Raw genomic sequence first — 23,013 nt, forward strand, 5'->3', positions numbered from 1 at the left:
AACGAAGTATCGAATTACGAATCCTAAACGTACACTAGAAAAACTCTATAAGGTAGCCCTATAATTTAAGTAATATATGGTTACTAAACGCGAAGAAAACGTAAATAACCGTTATAGACACGCGACGCGATATATTATAATAGAATAACATAGAGAAGTCTAGAATAGACTAATATAGACTATTATACACGAGAAGAATATAGAACTAAGAAACTAAAAAGGTACCCTACTACGGAATTAAACTCGTAATATATAATATAAAAGGTTAGAGTACCTAAACCGATAACTACTAGACCACTAGTTCGGGTACTCTAATATAATTTAGAGAGATAAACTAATTTATATACGATGCCTATACTTAAGTAACTTAAAGGAAATTAGAACCTAAAATTTAATAGTTATAGAATAAATAAGAACGTATATAATATTATTACGTTAAGAATTAAATTACTAGAAAACTAGTAGATAGGTATCTAAACGGTCTAAAAAGGACTAAAACGGATAGAAACTAGGTAGATAGAGCTAATATATACTATATAGAAACCCTAGTAAATAGAGCCATAGAGCTACTCCTCTATCTTATTATTACTCTTAGAGTATAGTAAATAAACTAACCGAGTAATAGAGCGACGGAGGTTAGAGACCTTATCCTCTAGAGTAACCACGCGCTCGGTTAGAGCCTAGTAAGACGATAACTAAGCGCTAGAGCGAAGCGACTAGACCTAAAGTTAGCTAATATAGTCTAGAATAATCTAGAATAGAATATATACCCTCTTATAAGGTAACTTAGAAGGAGAACTAGTAGATCTCTTACGAGACCCGTTAGTAGTATAAGGCGAGCGGGAAGGAATAGTATAAATCTCTTCTACGGCCTTAGTAGCTAAAACCGACTCCCTAGAATAGATAGTCTAAGCGCTAGGAATCTCGCGGCGACTAAAAATTATAAGCTAAGGTTAATAATAATTAACGGTTTCTAAACTTATACTTTAATAACCTCTAGGAAGAGCTTATAGCGCTCTCTAAACTCTCTATATATAGAAGCTAGATAACTACTAGAACCGCCGAGAGTCTCGCGGACGCGAAGATCGTTATATATATCTTATATATAAATAGAAACCTAAAAACGTATTAGTATAGATAACTTTAGATTACCCTAGACTAAAATAGCCTAATAGACTTACCTAAAGATAAACTTTACTAAGGATAGTATAGCGGTGGTAGTGGGTAGGGAGCTTAAAGATTAGATATATAGGCCCGTCGCGGTTAGTAGAGTAGTAGCTAATACTAGAGTTAGAGCGGAAGAGATATTTAGAGCCGGTAGCGTGAGCCTTAATATACTTAAAGTATATTAAACTATAGTTCGCCGTTTTTCTATAGCGTAAACCATGACTATGTTTAGTATCTTCGGCGACCTAGACCTTATTATTACTAGGGCTAGGTTTAGAGTAAATATTAAGGTCCTAAAAGAACCTAGAGTAACTAAGTTAGTCTATATTAGACTAAAAAGAGGAATAGTATTTAGAGTAAGGCGGCGAAGGTATAAACTCTTAATTATTATCTATAATAAGATCTTCTTTATCCTCTAAAGGAGGTAGAGTAGATAGGCGGCGCGAGTAGATATAGGTAGACTTTATAGCTACCTCTTCCGTAATACTAGTACTAGAATTACCTAGATTAGAGTAACTAGTAGCTACGTTAGTAGTAATAGTAGTAGTAGTCTTAGCTACCTTCTTCTCTAACTTAGAGCGCGTCTTTATACTACTATAATAAGTAGATTTTTTAGCCGGTATAGCCGGGGTAGAGATAATCTCTTTAGAGTAAGTCTTATAAGAGGAGGAGGTAGGCTTAGAAATAGGACTAGTATTAGATATCTATATATATATATATATATATTAGCTAGAGATCTAAGAGTAGAATACTCGTTTAGCCTTAAAGGCGATTAAAGAAGCTAAATTAGTAACTATAATAACGCGAATAGATTATATAGAACTAGCTCTAACGAAAATAGACTACTCTAGACCCGAACGGATCTAAACTAAAGGAGATAGTATACGAATTAACGACTTACCTTAAGAGTAAGATAGATATACTAGAGAAGAAAATTTAGAATAAGAGAACTAAATATAAGCTTAGTTAATATAGCGGTTATATAACCTACGGAGCTATCTCTAAGGTAGTAGCTATAAAGTAAGGGATAAGCGTATATATAAATAAAAGTGAACTAGAGCTTAAGTTTACTAATATAAAGACTATTAATAATATTATATAGATTTAATTAGATACGTGTATAAATATAACACTTATAGAATTATAGATTTATATATAGCTAAGTACTTTAGGGCGAAGTATAAAAAGAAGAAGGATATTATTAGGGCTAATACTAGAATAGACTTAACTAGAATACTATGGTCTAGTACGGTCCGTAATAGGTAGACCTAGGGTAAGCTAGCTAGAATAAGCGAGACTACTATATAAGTAGGCCGTATATACTTAATTCCTACTCTTTAGAAATTAACCTTATTAAGAGAGTAGACTACCCTTTTAAATATATTCCCGAATCCTCCTATAACCTGTTAGACTACTATTCTATGTCTATAATCCTTACAAGGGTTTTTTATATTAGACTCTAGGTTTATTTTTATTATTATTTAGTAAGTTATATAGTTTATTATAGGCGTTAAATATATTTAATAAGTTTCCTTTTATATAAGGGGTAATATAGCTACTCCTTAGGAGGTATTGCTAAAGCGATAGTCTCCTTAGAAGGATAAAACTAGTTTTTAGCTACTAGATATAGGTACTTTAGTAAATTAGTGTCAGGCACGTGCCTGCCAGTTGATTATACATGTGTGCAGCAGTCGTATATAAGCAGTGTGCTCCACCCTTGAAGCAGTAGCTTCAAGATTCGGTCCTTTTGGTGTAGTTGGTTGGTGCGTGGAGCCCGCCTCCTTACAATTAGATATAGTAAAATTAATTAACGTGTCTACTAAGTCTATCTATATACTATATATATGTGCCTAACGCTGAATAAGTTCTGAGTAATGAGGATTACCTAATAGGAATCCCACAAAATCCCATATCCTCCTCAGAGGGTTCACTCACTGTGCACACACGACCATATAGCCATGCCGCCCACACTGCACGACTCCAGCACCCTCCGCACCATGTCGCCCACCACCCTCGACCACAAAATCGCCTCTCTGCACCGCCAGATTGCCGCCACAGAAGCCCAGCTCTGCACCCTACGCGACGCTCTATCCGCGCTCGAGCGCAAGAAACATCCTCTGCCGACGACAACGACGACATGTCCGTCCCAGACCACGCAGCTGCGCACCCCGGACACGGACACGCCGAATTCGTACTGTGCTGCCGGCATCGAGGCCGAGCCGTTCCGTCGCACGGGCTATTTTTATGGCACGGGCGGCATGAATGATGGGGTTCCGGACGATGTGAAGAATGAGATTTTTGCGGCGCTGAGGTTTGGGGATGGGGAAGTGGAGAGGAAAGGCGGGAGGGAGTGGCCGTTGAGTGGGGATGAGTATAGGCGGTATGGCAGGCAGTTGATTATGCCCGAGGTTGGGCTGGCTGGTGGGTTTCTTGTGTTGCTTGGGGGAGTGGTGGATGATGCTGACGGGGCGTGCAGGACAGATGAAGCTGAAGAATGCGTCGGTGTTGATTGTTGGCGTTGGGGGGCTGGGCTGTCCGGCGGCGGCGTATCTGGCGGGTGCGGGTGTGGGCACGATTGGCTTGGTGGATGCGGATGATGTCGAGGTGTCGAACTTGCACCGCCAGATTCTGCATGGCACGGCAAAGGTGGGCATGTCCAAGGTTGAGAGCGCGGTGTTGTACATCAATGGGTGTGTATTCTATCTACGACCCCTTGTCCACCTGTATCTGCTAAACGCCCCCAGACTCAACGACGAAGTGCAATGCATTCCGCACCATGAACGCATCTTTCCGGAGAACGCACTGGGAATCATCAGCCAGTACGACGTCGTCCTCGACTGCACGGATACACCGGCGTCGCGGTACCTGATATCCGACTCCTGTGTTCTCCTGCGGAAGCCGCTCGTCTCTGCCTCGGCCCTGCGCACCGAAGGCCAGCTGATGGTGCTCAACAACCCGCCTCGCCCGGCCGGCGATGTCCACGGCGGGCCATGCTACAGATGCATCTTCCCGAAGCCGCCCCCGGCAGCCAGTGTAGTGACATGCGGCGAGGGCGGCATCCTGGGTCCGGTCGTGGGCACCATGGGCGTGCTGCAGTCCCTCGAGGCGCTCAAAGTCATCATAGCGACCAGCAGCGAAGAGGACACGCCGATGGAGCTGGACGAGATCGACGCCCAGCAGCAGCAGCAGCAGCAGCGCAAGAAAGCAGACCCGCCTAACCTGCTCTTGTTCTCGTCGTTTTCAAAGCCCATGTTCCGCTCCATACGGCTGCGCTCCCGGAGAGCAGACTGTGCCGCGTGTTCGGCGCAAGCGTCCGTCACCGTCGAGTCGCTGAACTCGGGGAGTCTGGACTACGTCCAGTTCTGTGGCGTCAGCAGTCCCGTCGCGGCCCTGCAGCCCAGTGAGCGGATATCGGTCAAGTCGTTTGCCCAGCTGATTGCCGACTCGGAGCAGGAGGTGCATTTCGGCAGACCACTTGCTGCCCCGCCCGTCGTGCTCGACGTGCGAGAAAAGGTCCAGTTCGATCTCTGTAGTCTGAAGGGCAGTATCAACATTCCATACTCGGTCATCAGCAGTACCGACCCCTCTGCAACGGGCCCGTCTGCCACTTGGGTTGACGAACTCCGGAGAATCCCGCTTGATCAGGCACTGTACATCATCTGTAGACTGGGCAACGATTCGCAGCTCACCGTGAAGAGGTTCCGCGAGCTGGCTCTGGACGAGGGCGGACGACGACGAATCGTAGACGTGGCGGGCGGGCTGAAAGCATGGCGAGACAAGGTTGACAGAGACTTTCCCGAATACTGAGGCAGCGGCACATACTACTCCCCAAACAAGACACCCCTTGGAAGTCACATCAGCCGCCATCTCCTCCATCCGACCAAGACCACAACTCATCCGCGACTCGACCGCAACACCAGAACGCCCCAGCTGCGCCAGTCCCAAAGCCTGTCCGATACCCAGCGTACTACCGATCCGCTCCAGCGTCAACGAAATCCACTCCCGCCGCTCCGCAGAGACGCCCACCGCCAAGATCGCCGCGCGCAGCGGCCAGAGCAGCATATTACCCCCTCAACGACACACCCACACCCCACTTGATCTCACGAGCGGGGATCCAGCCCGCCCATCAGATGCGGCACCGTGGCGCAAGAGTCCTCGACCATCTCGGCGCTCTGCCGGTGCCACTGGGCGCGCAGGCGCGGCAGGTCGAGGACTTGGAAGACGTGCATCCTGACTGTCCGGTACTGGGTCCAGGTTATGACCGCGGTCGATTCGGCGTAGAAGCGGGTTTCGTCGTGGCGGCATGCGTTGACGAGGGCGTCGTGCGTGCGGTCGTCGGGATGGACGTTCGTCGCAGCCCATGTGCTGAGCCAGGGGGGGCTCTTCTTCTTGTCCGCGGCGAAGTCGGAGGGAGGGGAGCTTGAGGATGGTGTCCTGCAGGCGGGCGTCGACGGCCATGCACGCGGTGATCAAGGTGACGAGCTTCTTCTCATCGATTGTCTTGGAGCTCTTCGAGTCCGCGTGCCGGTGCGCGACCTGGTATACCTCCCTGGCATACTCGAGGATCACGCTCCCGCCTCCGTCCGCGCTCACGACGGGGCGGAATCACGGCAGCTATTCGTCTGCCGGTGGCTGTCTGCCTATGAAGCTGTTGATGAACTGTGGGGTTTTGGGTTAGTAGTGTTGATGTTTGGATTGCCTGTCTTGATGCTTGGATTGCGCGCCCCTGAGGGACAAAGAAACAGACAGACACACCAACTGCTTATGCATAACCGTACACATACTCCGCCCCACGCTCGACCTGAGCTGCTCCCGACCCCGAATATCCATCAGCACGCGCCGGCCAAGCCAGTGCCTATCGCACACCCCCGCCGTCACCTTTTCAGACGTGATGATCATCCTGCTCTCTACACGTCCTAGGTTGGGAAATGATATGCTAGGCGTGCATGTTTGGATAGTGAGACGATGTGACTCATGGTTGTGGAATTCGGGATATGCATCGACGGCTACAGGTAGGTACACAGAGCACCAGTCGTAGAGGGAGTATGGTCGGGTATTCAGGAGTCAATGCATGCCGTTGTATGGATTGTGATCCCAGGGTCTACGGCGAATGCAAGCCACCCGAAGCAGTTCTATCCTACGACCAAGCCCAAATGCCCTGCCACATCGGCCTCAAGACCGCATGTGACCTTGCCCGTGCACCGGCAGTTCAAAAGGAGAACAAAGCACAACAAGCCTCATTGACTCTGGTGGATATTTCAGATTCGTCATTATCATTATCGTTACAGCACACGTCAACCACCCGCCCATCGCAAGCACAAAAGATAACTATACATCATGCCCCTTAATACTGCTGATGTCCACCATACGCCTGCGGCACGTTCTGCGGCGGATACTGCGTTTGCTGCATGTGCTGCGGCGGCGCCTCGCTCTGATACGGCACGCCCTGATAGCCCACGCCTGCATAGTCGGGCGCGTGGCCATGCTTGTCGAACGCGCCGCCATTCACGGCATGGCCGTCCGGATTCGACGGGTCGTATGCAGCAACAGCAGCGCTCCCGGCAACAAGTAGGATGGCGACGTAGGCGATAAACTCAAACAGACGGTCGATGGCGGATCTGGCAAGCAGCGAGGCTTCGGTGATGCCGTTGTAGTCAACGTCTTCGAGGGACCGTATGCTGCTAATGAAGATTGCGAACTCGGTGAGGGTCAGACCGGCGATGCCGATGAAGAGGAGGGGGACTAGGACGACGAGGGACTGGAGGGTGGGTTAGTAGGATGTGTGTCTGAGAGCGGGGAATACGTACGCCTCGTTGCACAGTTGGGGAGCTGCGCATCCTGAGGACTGCGAGGAGCATGCTGCCCACTGCGACGCAGACGAGGATGAAGGCGAGGAACATGGCGGCGGCGTAGATCTTCAATGCGGAGACGTAGAGGTCGTAGTTGTCGGAGCCCGAATCGATCGTGTGGTCGATATAGTGGGTGTAGATGCCAAGATAGACGATGAGAAGGAGGGCCACAATGGTGAAGCCGGCAAGTTCACCGATCTTGACCATGCGTCGGAAGCCATTACTCGTGCCGGCGACGGAGAGGAGGACCGAGGGCGCGGGGACGAGGATCACGTAGAGGAGAACGATGATGGCGAGGACGCTGAGCCATTCGATGGCGACGTAAAGCCTGTTTGATGAGTCGATGTCCACGATGATAGCACATTGCACGAGTGTTGTGCTGATGATGTATAAGATTTTTGCCCTGGACGGTGTCAGTACGGGACCATGACTGGACGTGTTGTCACCTCAAGACTTACAGCAACGCGAGGACGATGGAGAATCCAAAGGTGTAGAATCTCGCGATATTCTTTGTAGTCTTTGTCCGCAGACGCACAACAAAGTACATGATAATCACCAGGATCTGAAGTGCCGCAAAGACCGCCATGATGGCAAGAAACCCCCTTGAAAGTGTGTCTGCGAATGCGCCAGCTTCAGCACAACGATTGCTCACGCTGCTGCTGTCGCCATAGCTATAGCCACCTCCACCGCCGCCGCGTCTTGGAGCCATATCGGATTTAATTGACTGTAGTCAAGCGCGTCGAGAGACTGGAATATGGTGCCGCGCAAGGAGACCGGAATGTCAGAGCAAACATGACTGGCCTTGCCCTTCATATGTACAATGCAAGCCATCCCGTATTCTGACATGGCCAACTAGCGGTTCGATGTTGCTTCCCAAAATAAGCCTTGCGAAGAGAGTCCTGCACGGGATCTAAGCCCCCAAATCCGCCCAAATGAATAGGGGTGGCGCTAGTACGCGCTTATGCGAGCCACAATTCGCTAGACCGAACCGTCAACGAGGCATTCGTGATTCAGCTGAGCAGACCGTGGCGCTGTCTTGTGTCCAACCAATGACAATATGCAAAACACGAGGTCGTGGCCAGCCACGCGCGCATGTGAGACAGATCCGAAAATTGGAACAAAGCTAATTAGCCAACAACGCCAAAGCCGATGCCAACGGTGCGTGCACTGCCCTGTTGGCAGATCTGTGGGCTACTTGATAGCAACTCATTCATACCGTCTCGCGCTTGACTGGATAGGGGCCGGATATACGAGAGACGTTTCCGTATCCGTGCAGCTATTGTTGTGTCAGTATTGGATGAATTGGTCACAATGGTGAGGTGAGCCAGCAAGAAGCTCCTTGGACACTTATCCGGCCGCTAAACACATCAGGCTTCTGACACACACCGAGGAGCTGATATCATGACAATAGTAGAGTCGGCCATCTCAATGTTACAACGGGAATGTTGAGTTGAGAGGAGGGGATGATTTTGATAAATACATCCATGGATGCGCTGGTCCCGCTTCAGGCGCTGCTCTAACTCCGCCTGTCACGTACCTCGCGATTGCTCTCGCAGTAGGACCGTAGCGCAGTATACAGACGAGAATGTATTGAGCATTTGCTGTACCGTCGAAACACCCTGTCAGTCGCATAACAGAGCCGAATTCGTGGATACTGCGAGACACGACCCAAAAGCTGATGCAAGCGTACGAGACATGACGCGGATTATATCTCTCGCGCGCACGCGAAGACCTTCCTTAAGAAAGCCTAAATCGTGTGACATACTGGTACCAAGCACACGTTTTGGTCGCGGAAAGACACAGGTAGACGTCCATACTTCATGGGACAAACCGACAAGAATGGGAAATTTTGGGACTTGGGCAAGGCGAAGTCAATGCGGAAGTTCTACCACAATCAAGTGGAGGATTGGCGAAATTGAGGAGCTCTGGTTATGGCCTCGAAACCAAAGCTCTTACGCGAAAGCTCCCCTCCAAATGTTCAGCACAATGTTGATTGGGAACAAGAATCAGGGTGTAATCAGGTAAAGTACATCTAAAGAGGGTATATTACCGTAGCGGTAATGGTGACACTTGAACAGCGTCGTCGGTTGAATATTATGTGAGTCACATCGATAGACGACGAAACACAACTTTGGACCTGCACTTACGGAGGTCGGCAGTTTGCCAGAGTGGAGGAAGTCGGAGTGGACCCCTTGTGGAAACACGTCCGGGACCGGCCCCGGAGTCCGGTTTTTTTTAACAACTCGACTCGCCCGTTTCCATCAAAATCTGTAGCTGGGTGCTTCTTACGAGCTTCCTACCAAGAAGAGCTGATTTTCATAAGAATAGCATGAGTGTTGATGCACAAGACTGCCCGCAGCAGAAGCAACTCGGCATGTGGCATTCTGCGCCGGCAACCTTGTCAGCCCTTCCCTACGTCTGTCCGCGTCGTCCACTTTGACAGAAGCGTTATCGCGTAGCAACATTAAGCCAATTAGAGCTCGGTAGACTCCCTGAGACGCAGATGAGATGCAGATCTGGCTTCTTGACTATCTGCTTATTCAACAGCCTGGCATCCTAACTTCTCTTACTACTCAACCATCTACCATGCATCGTGCAGTATGTCCCGCCTCTCCGACACGCGACCTCTCATGTTCGTCCGAGTCACTCGAACTTCTGGCCATACCATCTCGGTCTGCTAAATCGGAGCGAGCCTCGGGATGGAAAAGGCCACGGAAAAGCCTCCAGCATTCTTGCCCGGAGTACCTGCATATCAAGCCGATGAGGCAAATGCTGGTGATCCCGTCATCAATGCATCTGGTCACGTCCAAGAGGTTGATCGCAACTTCACTTTGATCAGTGCATGCTCTATCGGTTTGACTTGTGGCAATACATGGCCTGCGTTGGGCGGCTCGATCGTTGTCTCGCTCTACAATGGAGGCCCGCCTGGTGTCATCTACGAGCTTTTGGCTGTATCCGCCTTTTATTGGATCATCGCTACCTGCATCGCTGAATTGGCGTCGTCAATCCCATCATCGGCAGGCGTATATCACTGGGCGACGGTGACAGCAGGTCCGACATATGGGAAAGTTGTTGGCTGGTATGCTGGCTGGTAAGTTCTCTGTTGGTATATATGTACTTGATCGAGCGCACTGATGACCAGCCATGCCCAGGCTGAACTGCTTCGCTTGGATATTCGGCTCTACTTCCTTGAGCAATGTGGCAGCAACGCTTGCTGTGTCCATGTACAGTGTGTTTAATCCGGGTTACGTCCTAGTCCGAGGGCATGTCTTCATTGCCTATCTCATCATCACCTGGGTATCCTGTCTGTGTGTGATGTATGCCAACAGGGCGCTCCCACGGGTCAATCAATTCGGTCTCTTTCTCATTCTGGCCGGTGTCTTCATCACGATTCTCGTGTGTGCCATCATGCCATCGACCAGTGGCACTGGCCATGCTTCTGACGCATTTGTATGGAAAGACTGGCGAAACTTGACTGGGTATAGCAGCAGTGGCTTCGCGTTTCTACTGGGTATGTTGAATGGCGCATATGCAGTCGGCACACCCGATTGTATAACGCATCTGGCGGAGGAAATTCCGAACCCGCGAGTCAATATTCCGAAGGCACTTGCCGCTCAAATGGTCATAGGACTTTTGACCGCATTCTGCTATCTTGCGGCTTTGTTCTACTCGATCAACGATCTGGACGCTGTTTTCGTCAATCCTTATACGTCGCCCATCGCCGAGATATATCGTCAAGCCACAGGGACGAGAGGTGGGGCATTTGGTCTGCTCTTGATCATCTTCCTGCCACTTCTCCCTGGATGTGTCGGGACCTATATTACCGCTGGACGAATGTTATGGACTCTCGCGAGAGATGATGCAACGCCATTTAGTAAATACCTAGGTCGCATACATCCGCGCAAACACAACCCATTCAACGCAACTCTGATGTGCGGTATCATCAACACAGTACTGGGACTGATATACATTGGTTCACTGACAGCATTCAGCGCCTTTGTCGGATCATTCGTGATTCTCACCACGCTGTCCTATCTCATGGCGATCCTGCCAAACCTGGTCACGAGGCGTGCATATCTGGTTCCAGGTCCATTTCGACTACCACCTATTGTCGCATATTCATTCTACAGCATCAGCAGCGCGTACATCATTGTGTTTGTTGTTATTTTCTGCTTCCCATATAGTATGCCGTTCTCGGCGCAGACGATGAACTATTCCTGCGTCATAACCGGCGGACTAAGCATCTTCGTCTCGATGTGGTACATTTACAAGCGAAAGAATGGGTACGTGGGAGCGCATGTGCTCACGCCGAGAGACATGGCGGTTGCCGATGCGGAGCGCATCTCAGGCGATAAGATTTAAGCTTCCCTGTTACGACAGCAAAATGTCGAGCCAATTGACTACGCAGCGCTGTCGTTTCCACTGGCCATCACGTGAATAGAAAATGCCAACTTGTCAATATGCGATACATCTTAACAGACGTTGCGTTGTCAGAAGCCAATTCTCCCAGAGTTGTGCTTCGTCTCGCTTTGTTTCCGTATTGTTACAATGTCCCGTGGTACGTTGACCGTGAGCGTCAGACATATGCGCTGGCTTCGGGCTATGAAAAGTAACGAGCTACCGCTATATTGCGATAGGTCCAGAGAAAAGTTAGAAGAAGACATTGCATTCTTATGCATCTACATCAAGCCTCGATCTGTTTCTAGCAGGATGAACATTTTAGTCCTGGAAAAAAAGAAGAGCTAAGCCAATGAATAAAAACCACAGTACTTATTACCAAAGCAAGCCTATCAGAGTTCAAGTTAAATTAAACCAAGAGTATAATTAGAAGAACAATAGAGCGGCCTCTGTATAAGCTGACGTTTTTCTCCGAGACCCTAGAGTACTTGGGACTTTGCAATAGCAGGGTACACGAGATTTACCCGTTTCCACGTCTTGGACATGGGTCTATTCCACAGTTCGATATATCGTCAACGCGATGCTATTTTAGCTCTCGCGTACGCCGAAGAATTGTGGTGTTTAACATCCCAGACGCGCAAATTACTCTTGTCAGTGACGTTCTCCATGATCCATCAGGATTCAGCCGGGGGGAAATATCCCAGGTCTCGCCAAGTGCCAAGTCGTTACATCTTGGCGGAGTGCGGTGCATGGATAGGCATAATGGAACGCAAGGGCATCTATCAAGCCCGACCAAGACCGCTACACCCCTTGGCAAGCATATGGGCATCTGTGTCGTCGGCATGATGCAGAATTCAGGAATATGGGACCCGACTTCGCCCCTCGCAGACGGAAAGACGGGCATTAGGGACAAAAGAGTAACGCCACGTTTTGTCACCTGCGGATCCCCCAGGTTTTTTTGCGGATGGCTTCTCAAGCCGTTTCCGAGAATGCGGAGAGGCCTGCGATCAGTTCTATCGCGAGTCAGCACCATACATGGGCGGCAACTCGACGGTTGTGAAGCACGTTGGGGATGTTCTTCCTGTCAGACCGTGATGGTTCTTGTCCATGCTTTCGGCGAATAATCACGGCGGGCTTCCTGCTTCCTGCTTCCTGCTTCCTGCGTACATGCAGCATAGGCCCGTTTAATCAGCCATCTTGCATGCACGTATGTGCTTCTCCGATGCTTATCTTGTTTGGTAGCAGAGGAGGATTGATTGCAAGGACCCGCGCTGGGTCCGACAGAAGAATCCTGCCAAAGCTGTTCCTTCTACGCTGCTGGGTGGCTGCAGTCATATGATACACGCTCGCCGTCGTTTGGAATATACGTCGACCCCATCCCTTGAGGGGCAAACCATGGTGTGAATAGTCCCGTATTTTCACCATTCGCACCGACACCCTTGCTTGGCATAGCAGCTGATTGGCATCTTTGGGGCTTCTGCAACTTCTAGCGTGCTTGGATTCGACAGGTGAGTGGGTTGCGCCACGTTTGAGGCCGGTCTGGCCGTGAGTGCCAATGTTGACAAGCTGTTTGCCATACGAATTGCCGGCCGCGGCGACTCTGTTTGCGATGGCATACACGATTGACACCTGTCCGCGTCTTCCGCATGGGGAACATTGGCCCGTACTACCCCAGGTCTTGCATTCCTTCGCTTCTGCAAAGCATGGACAGCCAAGCACTTGATGCACTGGGGTGTTCATCAGCCGTCCTCGGCATTTCGTGTTCACTGCTGTATATACCTTGCATACCCCCAGCATTCAACCCAGTCCGCTGTAGCTTTGAGAAGAGGTTGCCTTCTACCTGATAAGTACTCTCCTAGCAGCATTACTTGCTTGCACCGCAGCTCCAAGCCTTTTCTGGTCGTACGCTTGTTTGAACAACGTTACCCAGAATGGCAGAAATTGAGAAGCAGCACGGCGCCTTCTACGAAGAAGCCGCCAACAGCGCTGGTTCTGACTCTGATGTCGACACGGAATTCTCGCCGCAAGAGCAGAGGTCCATTGTGCGAAGAGTCGATCGACGTCTGGTCTCGACCGTTGGCTTGATGTACTGCATCTCGCTCATGGACCGTACGAACCTGTCTGCGGCGAATATCGCGGGGTATGCTTCGTTGATTGTGATACGAAGCTCCTTGCTGACAATCAATCAGCATGAAAGTTGATCTGGCCATGGTCGGAAATAATCGATACGTACGTCAATAATGTCCTTTATTCTGATCAGTATCCTGACCGCATTGTAGTCACTCGTCACCCTACTCTTTTTCATCACCTACATCGTCTTCCAGCCGCCATCCACTGTCATCGTCCGCAAAATCGGCCCTCGAGTTCATCTCTCCACTATCACCCTCCTCTGGGGCGCCGTCATGATCGGTATGGGCTTTGTGCGTGAGTGGCAGCAACTGGCCGCTCTCCGCCTCGTCCTCGGTATTTTCGAGGCCGGCTTCTTTCCCAGCTGCGTTTATCTCCTGAGCACGTGGTACACCCGCTGTAAATATCCCCAGTCCATTTCATTACGCCATATCTAACCCTTTCAGACGAGGTCGGCAAGCGTTACTCCTTTTTCTACATCATCGGCTGTGTCGCCTCCGCCTGCTCTGGCATCCTAGCTTATGGTCTCATGCAAATGAAAGGTCTGGCCTCGCTCAATGGCTGGCGCTGGATCTTCATTATCGAAGGCACCGTGACCTGCATCATCGCCATCGGTGGCTATTGGGCGCTGGTGGGCTTCCCGGACGACGTCAATTACAAGTCATTCCACTTTCTGGCACCTCAAGAAATCGCCTTTATCGTACGTAAAGTTAACCGCGACCGCGGCGACACCAAGCTTGAGCCTTTCAATCTGAGAAAGTTTCTCGGCGCTGGCTCCGATTGGAAGATCTGGTGCTATGCCCTGATTTTCTTCAACACAACCACTGTAACATACGCACTCGCATACTTCCTGCCCATCATCCTCCATGTCAACATGAAATTCAGCATCGGCGCCTCGCAGTGCCTCGTCGCACCGCCATACGTCTTTGGCGCATTTGTCATGTACGGCACCGGCTATGTCGGCGACAGATTCAAGATCCGCGGACCGCTCATCCTCTTCAACATGCTACTCTGCCTCATCGGCCTTCCAATCATGGGCTTCCACTCCTCGCCCGCCGTGCGCTACTTTGGCGTCTTCCTCGTCACCGCAGGCGCAAACGCAAACGTCCCGTCCGTCATGTCATACCAGGCGAACAACATCCGCGGCCAATGGAAGCGTGCATTCTGCTCCGCAACCTTGGTCGGGTTTGGTGGTGTCGGGGGTATTGCCGGTAGCTTGGTGTTTCGCGATCAAGATAGCCCTACATACCACCCTGGTGCGTACGCGTGTATTGCCTGTTGCTTGTTGACCGTTGTGCTGGTGTGTATTCTCAGCGTGGCGTTCTACGTCGAGAACGGAAAGCAGGCACGAGGCGAGAAGAGGCTGGAGAGCCAGGACGATGATGTCCATGGCGACTTCAGGTACACGTACTAGCCTGGCGCTGTATATGATGGGACGAGAGGGATGTATCTAGCTGGGTGGAACAGGGATGTACATGATTGATGAAGGAATATGAATATACCCGACAGAACGCATTCTACACATTGTGATGTCGATTCAGTGCCACCGTTTGCTATACGATCAACCCTTCACAGTCGTGTCTGCTCGCATTATAGTCAAAGACTGCTAATTTCAATACCACTCGCAGAGGAGCCACATCTCATAGTGATCGTTGCGGTAGGCGCTGTATATATCCCTGTAACATTGGTGTTTCTGCATCCTAGCCTCGCCTCACAGATCCGAAGTAAGCTTCTTTCTCAAACTATGCTGGTATCCGTACGATAGTCAAGTATTATATTATATAGAACCGTCATTATCGTGCATAAGAGGTTGTGACTGTATAGGTAGGTGGGATGCGTAGAGTAATGATTTCTAGGCTTTAGATATTAAACTGATATATCTAAAGTACAAGATCGTGGAACGTGAACATCGGGTTTACTGTTATTCAATATTGCTCTTAAGCATGTCTAAAAGTGTTATTATGGCTAAGAACACTGATTATATGAGAAATTAGAGCTATACTGTACCTTTAGTTTTGATTCCTTTCAAATTAGCTAGAATTGATGAAAGGTAACCTTTTTAGTGTCACCACTTTTTTGAGTGACAGCGGTAGCACGGCCTATTTCTTCTAATTATGTTTATCTACAGCCTTTGATGTGGGTGCGCGTGGAGCTGTATGCGTATGCTCCTGCTTCCTTGAAGACTGTATTTGAGGGAAATCTCTTTTCATTGTCCTACTGCACATGTCCAGGACATCCCCTGCATATTGCATACATTACACTAACCCCTTTTGATCACTTTGTACACTCGACACTAGCCAATGTTCAGACTTCACGTAGCTTGAAAAGATTTCGGATAGTCGTTTCTTGGTCGATCTCACCGTGAAGGACTCGACTTCGATGGCCAGCTTCGTCAACAGCAACTAATTGAGTCGGTCAAGCTGTGGACTAATCTGATACCGGAGACATGGTGTCACGCGCCACAGATAGATATATACAGGGCTCCCCTCACTCTTGTAATCAGGCCAGACCAATCTCCCGCGTCCTATAAAAGTAAGCGTTGAGTATGCGCTCCGGTTCAAAGGCCCTAGATTCCTGACACACCGGTGTCGAAACCTACCGACCCAGGACCAAAATGGCCAAGAGTGGCAGCCCAGCCGCAACAACGACTGCTATTGAGCAGTTCGAAGACGCACCCGAGAAGAATATGCTAGACCAGAAAGGTGACTATGCTGGCGCTCTCGCCAAAACCAATCCCATTGAGATCAAGCTCGTGCGAAAGCTGGACTATATGATAATGGCGAGCGACACATTGACTAAATCACGTCAGAACACTAGGTTAATAATGTCTTAGCCCTGCCTATGTATCATGTACTTTCTGAACTACATCGATCGCAATGCGATCGCCCAAGCTCGTCTCAACGGCCTCGAAGACGACTTAGGAATGTCCGGGTCTCAGTTCAACACAACAGTCTCTATCCTCTTCGTCGGCTATGTTCTCACTCAAGTCCCTAGTAATATGCTCATCACTCGCATCCGTCCCAGCATCTACATGAGCGCCTGGATGCTGATCTGGGCCGTCGTCAGCGGTTGCACTTCTCTCGTGCAATCCTACGGTAGTCTCGTCGCGTGCAGATTCCTGCTCGGCATCACGGAGGCACCATTCTACCCTGGTGCGACATATGTATTGAGCATCTTCTACACGCGCAAGGAGGTCGCGTCGAGAGTTGCATGTCTTTATTGTGCGCAGATACTCGCCACGGGCTTCTCTGGTCTCATCGCTGCCGGAGTGTTTGCTGGACTAGATGGAAGAAGGGGCATTGCCGGGTGGCGATGGCTGTTTATTGTTGAGGGCGCAATCACGGCTTTCGTTGCGCTGTTCGGGTTCTTCATTCTCCCGGATACGCCGCTCACGACGAAGTGGCTGAAGCCAGCGGAACGTGAGCTTGCACATGCGCGGATGGAGAGGGACAGAGTTGGTGATGAGGGCGAGTCGTCGACGCTGAAAGGGTTGAAACAGGCGTGCAAGGATCCAAAGACTTGGCTGTTTTGTTTGATGCAGAACTTGCATCTTGCGGCGTGCTCATTCAATTCTTTCTTCCCCACGTATGTATGCTCTCATTGCGGGTGCCTTCTCCGCTGACATCGACTCTGCTGACGTTGGTAGTGTTGTGAAAACATTGGGGTTCAATACGACCGTCACGCTGGTACTCAGTTGCCCCCCTTTTCTTTTCGCTGGAGCGACTGGAATCTTCTTCGGCTGGTCGTCTGGACGGTTTCACGAAAGAACATGGCATATCACTGCAGGTCTATCCATGGCGATTGTTGGATTTGTATGGGCTGCGGCAACCTTGAATACCGCTGCAAGATACGTTGCATGCTTCGTGTTTGCTATGGGAGCATATTCAGTCAATTCTGTAATCGTCGGCTGGGCATCCTCGACACTGGGCCAAACAAAGGAAAAGAAAGCTGTGAGCACAAAACCCCCCCCCCCCCCGGAGATGCAACTCTAACGAGGCACAGGTTATTTTAGCCATGACAAATGTTGGTGGACAGATCGGGTATATTTACGGCGCTTACATGTGGCCCAAGACAGACGAGCCTAGGTATGCGTCTGGATTTGGGGCTTCGGCAGGACTTGCACTAGGATCAATTGCTTGCGCATGGTGGATTCGTACTATGTTGATCAGAGAGAACCGTCGCTTAATGGAGATTGCGACACATGAGCATGTCAACAGTTATGGGTACTAGGAGTAGCATACGAGGAAAGCAGTTAGGATTGAGAAAGAAATAAAAACAGCCCTAAGTCCTTTCATATAGACCTAGTCTCCGCGAGAATACTAACAAAGACTTCAAACTATAGTATCAGTACGTACTATATGCCAATATGATAGAAATGGCAGTATACTGACCGGGCTACAACGAGCATCTTACCCCTACACCGTCTAAGACATCGATTGCAACATTCTGGCAAGTAGGGGTCTTTGAATGTAGTTCAACTTTGGGTAGAGTGTCGAAAATTCAACAGACATCTCCAGTAACGATATTAGATCTATATCGCCCGAGGAAGGAAACGAGCATACGGCTTAGACATGATGTGAGCCCAAGGGTGATGACCATCGGAAGTATTAAGATCCCAGCTTCAACAGGACTCGAGCCACGGACATTTTGTAGATTCAGAGGCAGAACGAATAGCTCTTTCCAATAAGTTCATCCGATTGGAATGTTAGCAAGGACGAGGATATTAATGAAAGCGTTACACGAGAACGGTCGAGCCGGCAACAAAGGAAGCCTTACGAATCGCCATCCAATCGCTAAGAATATAGAACCTAAGGAGGCCGGCAAGGAGCATACTGATAGTTACTGGTGAGGACCAAGACATCGTAGATCCGCCCTGAGAGATAGGTACCTGCACTGTGCTAACTTTCACGCATGTCCGGTTATTTTTGATAGTATCTTCAATGCTACTACCACGTAATTCCCAGGAGAGTGCGGGCTATTGTTTAAGAGTGAGATAACGGTCTGATCAAGCAAAATACTACGGCATTTATCCAGAAAACAAAGTAGATACCTTAGGTTGACGATTAAGTAAGCTGTAATCTCTTATTATACTAAGTAGCAGGATCGAGATATATGAGATAACGCCTTCGAGATAACGGTAATACAGGAGATAACGATACGAGTTATATACTAGGTGTAACAGAGAGACGTACGTAACGGTGCATGGCTAAGGGGTTGGGCCCTTTGACCGCGGACTATGGATGAATGTGAGTCAGAATCAGAGTGCCACATGTTCAAACCTTAAACGTAAACCTCCAAACGCAAAATTTAAATTTCAGAACCAATATTCTACCCCACACCTCACTTATTAAGGTATTCTCAAGCGTCTAGTATATTTTAATATACTATCTAAGGATTTCTAGTATTCTTTTACTCCTCTTTCATCGATCTCTTATTCCCATCTCTCTCTTCTTCTAAAACAATACTTGATAGACGGTTTTTTTTAACTGAATTTGGCCTTGCAGGCCTTGAAACCACATCTATTACACGTCTTTTGGGCTGTTTTTGTTGATTATAACCTCGCAGGCTTTGGAATAAATTGTTATATATGTTTTGAACTGATATTGACCTTATAGGCTACGAATATATATGCTTTATACCTATTCTATATTAAGTACTTAAGAAACCTTTAGATAGAGAGATAAGAGAGGGATACGGTGGAATTTTGATTTTTAGATCCTGCGTTTGACAATTTACATTTTAGTTTTGAACATATGACACTCTGACTCACATAGTCCGCGCTACCTTTAAGATCACCCGCCGCCTGGATTGTTACCTTGCCCCGCAGAATCTCTACCTCTCTGTCTATAAGGATGACTTCAACGCTGCCGCCTGCCGCAAAACCCATGAGCGAAAAGCAGCGCTTGAAGCTCGAAAAGTTTACCAGAAAACAAGCCCACCAGAAAGAGCTGCAACAAACTAGTGATGCTATCAAAGAGAAGAGAGCTAAAAAGAAAGAGATTTCTCATGTTGAGCCGAAAGACTGGATTGAGGAGACGCCCATAGGGCAGAAAAAGATCCTGAAACCCCTGGATGATGACTTTCATAAAGCCTATCTACCTAGGGTTGTGGAATCTGCGTGGTATGGCTTTTGGGAGGCTCAGGGTTTATTCAAACCACAACTAGAGGAGGACGGTAGTCTCAGGCCAAAAGGGAAATATGTTATCGCCATACCACCGCCAAATGTAATAACCTATACATGTTTGGTCTCTTGCGTCGGCCCTTTACTAAAGTTTTCCAGGTTACTGGCAGACTACACATAGGTCACGCCCTGGCACTGTCCCTGGAAGACACTCTCACGAGATGGCATCGCATGCGACAGTTTACAACCCTTTACATTCCTGGCACGGATCATGCAGGTATTGCCACTCAAGCCGTTGTTGAAAAACAGCTCGCCAAAAATCCAATCGGCGGGAAATCCAAAAGGCAAGATTTTAGTCGGGCTGAATTCGTGCAGATATGCCAGGATTGGAAAGAGGATTACCACAAGGCAATAAACAGTACCATACGCAGACTAGGTGTCTCTGTAGACTGGTCACGAGAAGCCTTCACAATGAGCCCACAATTGTCCAATGCGGTTACAGAAACTTTCTTGAGGTTCCATTCCGAAGGTCTTATCTACCGCGCTAACAGGCTTGTACACTGGTCCTGTCGCTTGTCTACTGCCTTGTCAACTCTTGAGGTCAATCAAAAGGAGATCGAAGGAACGACAAAGCTTGAAGTGCCGGGTTACGATAGAAAAATCGAGTTCGGAACACTTACGTATTTCAAATACAGAATTGATGGTTCAGATGAGACAATTGAAGTCGCCACAACCAGGCCAGAGACGATGCTGGGTGATACCGGGATCGCCGTGCATCCTTCAGATGAGCGATACCAAACGTTCATCGGCCAGGTTGCACAACATCCGATCATTCCCGGAAGAAAACTGCGGATCATTGCTGACGAATATGTTGACCGGCATTTCGGTACTGGTGCCGTGAAATTGACACCTGCACACGACCACAACGATTTCAATCTCGGCAAAAAACATAATCTGCCTTTTATCAGCATCTTGAACGAAGACGGGACATTAAATAGCAACGCCGGACCCTTTGAAGGAGAGAAAAGGTTCAATGCTAGATACGGCGTCATCAACGAACTCAAACGCCAGGGATTATACACGAGACAGGAGTCCAACAAGATGGTCGTGCCTATCTGTAGTCGTTCAGGCGATATCATAGAACCTCTCTTAAAACCTCAATGGTGGATGCGCATGAAACCCCTGACAGGACCGGCGATGGAAGTAGTGGAAAGCGGAGAACTCGTTATTCGCCCAGAGCTACAAAAGCGACTATATCTGCAGTGGATGCGAGACCTTCAAGACTGGTGTCTTTCGAGGCAGCTTTGGTGGGGTCATCAAATCCCAGCCTATCATATTACTATCAAAGGTGAAGATCACCAGACTGATGCTGATGACAACTACTGGGTATGCGGGAGAACACATTCCGAGGCACAGGCCAAAGCAGAGCAAAAGTTTCCTGGAAAAGAAGTATCAGTGAAGCAGGACGAGGATGTCTTAGATACATGGTTCAGCTCCGGCCTATGGCCATGCAGTACTCTCGGATGGCCAGCTAAGACCTCGGACCTCGAGAAGTTTTTCCCAACTACGACCCTCGAAACAGGCTGGGATATCATCCCTTTCTGGGTGAGCCGAATGATTATGTTTTCACTAAAACTGACCGGGAAAATACCCTTCACTGAAGTCTATTGCCATGGCTTAATTCGCGATAGTGAAGGTAGAAAAATGTCGAAATCCCTTGGCAACGTTATCGACCCGGTTGATATACTAGATGGCATTAGCCTTGATGGCTTGCATCAAAAGCTCTTGAGTGGCAATCTCGCCCAGAGTGAAATTAAGAATGCCGAGAAATTTCAGAGAAAGGCTTTTCCACAAGGGATACCGGAGATCGGGGCCGACGCCTTGCGTTTCTCCCTCATTAATTACACTCAGGTCTCTGGCAGCGACATAAACTTCGATGTAAAGACAATGCATGGCTATCGCAAGTTCTGCAACAAGATCTATCAAGCGACGAAATATGCTCTCGGAAAGCTTGGCGCCGAGTTCGTCCCCAGAGCCAGTTGCATATTAAGTGGGAAAGAAAGTCTCCCAGAACGATGGATCCTGACAAAGATGACACTTGCTGCCAAGCAAGCAAATCGTGCTCTTGAGGAGCGCGAATTCGCAAGATCCACTCAAATCGCCTACCGGTATTTGTACGATGAACTTTTCGACATTTATATCGAGAACTCCAAGTCCATCATCACAGACGGCACCGCCGAAGAAGCTCGTTCCGCAATGGATACACTTTACACCGCATTAGAAACTGGCCTGCGACTCGTATCGCCCTTCATGCCCTTTTTGACTGAAGAGCTTTGGCAACGCCTACCGCGAAGGCCAAAAGACAACACATCCTCCATCACCATTGCCGAGTATCCCGAGTATGATGCGTCCATTCACGATCCAACGTCAGAATCGGCTTATGAGCTTGTGTTGGGGTGCTCTAAAGGCCTACGTTCCTTGCTGTCGGACTACGCGGTGAGAGAAAAGGGGGTTGCTTACATCTCACCTTTGAATGAAACTTCGCGTGACACGATTGCAGCTCAATTAGCTGCGATCAAATCACTGAGTGGCAAAACATCCGTTGAAATCAGTGTGCTGAATGTTGGCGCATCGATACCTGCTCACTGTGCGGTGCATCCTGTTTCCGCAGACGCGAATGTCTTCCTTGATGTCAAGGATCACGTACAGAATGCCGCAAGTGAAGTCAAAAAGTTCAAAGGAAGGATAACTGAGGCGGAACAGGAGCAAAGTGACACGCATGCAGCTTTGATGGAGTTGAAGCAGGTTCATGGAAAGGATGTCACTGAGGCTATGAACCTGGCTGAGAGGAAGAAGCGAGACGTTGACGCTAGATTGCAGGCGTTGCGAGATGTTGTCGTTGTCTTCGAAAACCTGACGGCTTAGCCGCACGATTGTCATTTGGACGGCGTTCTTGGGCCTCTGAGGGGCTGGGCAGGTAAAAATGCATGAATCGGATCGAATCCTACCAGTTAGCTCTGTCCTGTTGTCTCACAGCCTAGTCCTCCTCAACCTCCAGAATACTCTATAGAATTTATCGCTTTCAACTTTATTTCATAGTCATGGCGGACCCAACATCAGGACTAGAGCAATCACCACTCCTGGTGAATACCGCAGAGGAAATATCCGATCATCGAGCGACCGAGACACCAAACCCGCAGAGTGAGATGGAATATGCAGCTAACCCAAGACTCATTGCTCGTACATATTATCACCACAGTGAGCGAAATGCATCACGGCGATTCTCAAAGATAAAAGTCCGGCTGAGACCGAAAGATGGGAGTCAAAAGGTATTTGGAAGGGATGCAAGGG

General features: G+C 48.9%; 7 protein-coding genes across 7 annotated transcripts; 6 read left to right on the plus strand and 1 right to left on the minus strand.

Moving 5' to 3' along the window:
- Window positions 1–3,425: 3,425 nt before the first annotated feature.
- EJ05DRAFT_495029 (Molybdopterin-synthase sulfurtransferase) lies at window positions 3,426–4,974 on the plus strand (the record flags this gene model as incomplete). Its single annotated transcript, XM_033746227.1, has 3 exons — window positions 3,426–3,588; window positions 3,644–3,857; window positions 3,912–4,974. The coding sequence occupies 3 exons, from the start codon at window positions 3,426–3,428 to the stop codon at window positions 4,972–4,974; spliced, it is 1,440 nt and encodes a 479-aa protein (XP_033595579.1).
- A 2,380-nt stretch (window positions 4,975–7,354) lies between these two features.
- Window positions 7,355–7,734, minus strand: EJ05DRAFT_480643 (uncharacterized protein). The gene has a single exon (XM_033744903.1). It carries the CDS (start codon window positions 7,723–7,725, stop codon window positions 7,471–7,473), a length of 255 nt encoding a protein of 84 aa, XP_033595580.1. The 5' UTR covers window positions 7,726–7,734; the 3' UTR covers window positions 7,355–7,470.
- A 564-nt stretch (window positions 7,735–8,298) lies between these two features.
- On the plus strand, window positions 8,299–9,202 carry EJ05DRAFT_226328 (uncharacterized protein). Its single transcript, XM_033739938.1, has 3 exons — window positions 8,299–8,335; window positions 8,388–9,114; window positions 9,176–9,202. Exon 2 carries the CDS (start codon window positions 8,505–8,507, stop codon window positions 9,039–9,041), a length of 537 nt encoding a protein of 178 aa, XP_033595581.1. The 5' UTR covers window positions 8,299–8,335; window positions 8,388–8,504; the 3' UTR covers window positions 9,042–9,114; window positions 9,176–9,202.
- Window positions 9,203–9,598: 396 nt separating this feature from the next.
- Window positions 9,599–11,471, plus strand: EJ05DRAFT_226330 (amino acid transporter). The gene is made up of 2 exons (XM_033739939.1): window positions 9,599–10,107; window positions 10,169–11,471. The coding sequence occupies exons 1-2, from the start codon at window positions 9,716–9,718 to the stop codon at window positions 11,376–11,378; spliced, it is 1,602 nt and encodes a 533-aa protein (XP_033595582.1). The 5' UTR covers window positions 9,599–9,715; the 3' UTR covers window positions 11,379–11,471.
- A 1,874-nt stretch (window positions 11,472–13,345) lies between these two features.
- Window positions 13,346–15,455, plus strand: EJ05DRAFT_533742 (major facilitator superfamily transporter; the record flags this gene model as incomplete). The annotated part of the gene is made up of 4 exons (XM_033749138.1): window positions 13,346–13,554; window positions 13,604–13,643; window positions 13,694–13,940; window positions 13,988–15,455. The coding sequence occupies 4 exons, from the start codon at window positions 13,346–13,348 to the stop codon at window positions 14,953–14,955; spliced, it is 1,464 nt and encodes a 487-aa protein (XP_033595583.1). The 3' UTR covers window positions 14,956–15,455.
- Window positions 15,456–16,116: 661 nt separating this feature from the next.
- Window positions 16,117–17,818, plus strand: EJ05DRAFT_533743 (MFS transporter). Its single transcript, XM_033749139.1, has 4 exons — window positions 16,117–16,320; window positions 16,375–17,126; window positions 17,188–17,491; window positions 17,544–17,818. Exons 1-4 carry the CDS (start codon window positions 16,156–16,158, stop codon window positions 17,769–17,771), a joined length of 1,449 nt encoding a protein of 482 aa, XP_033595584.1. The 5' UTR covers window positions 16,117–16,155; the 3' UTR covers window positions 17,772–17,818.
- Window positions 17,819–19,426: 1,608 nt separating this feature from the next.
- On the plus strand, window positions 19,427–22,941 carry EJ05DRAFT_470609 (valyl-tRNA synthetase; the record flags this gene model as incomplete). Its single annotated transcript, XM_033742945.1, has 2 exons — window positions 19,427–19,765; window positions 19,822–22,941. The coding sequence occupies 2 exons, from the start codon at window positions 19,427–19,429 to the stop codon at window positions 22,585–22,587; spliced, it is 3,105 nt and encodes a 1,034-aa protein (XP_033595585.1). The 3' UTR covers window positions 22,588–22,941.
- Between the last annotated feature and the right edge of the window lie 72 nt (window positions 22,942–23,013).

The sequence above is a fragment of the Pseudovirgaria hyperparasitica genome, assembly GCF_010093815.1.
Source record: "Pseudovirgaria hyperparasitica strain CBS 121739 unplaced genomic scaffold EJ05scaffold_22, whole genome shotgun sequence".
Lineage (NCBI taxonomy): Eukaryota > Fungi > Ascomycota > Dothideomycetes > Acrospermales > Acrospermaceae > Pseudovirgaria > Pseudovirgaria hyperparasitica.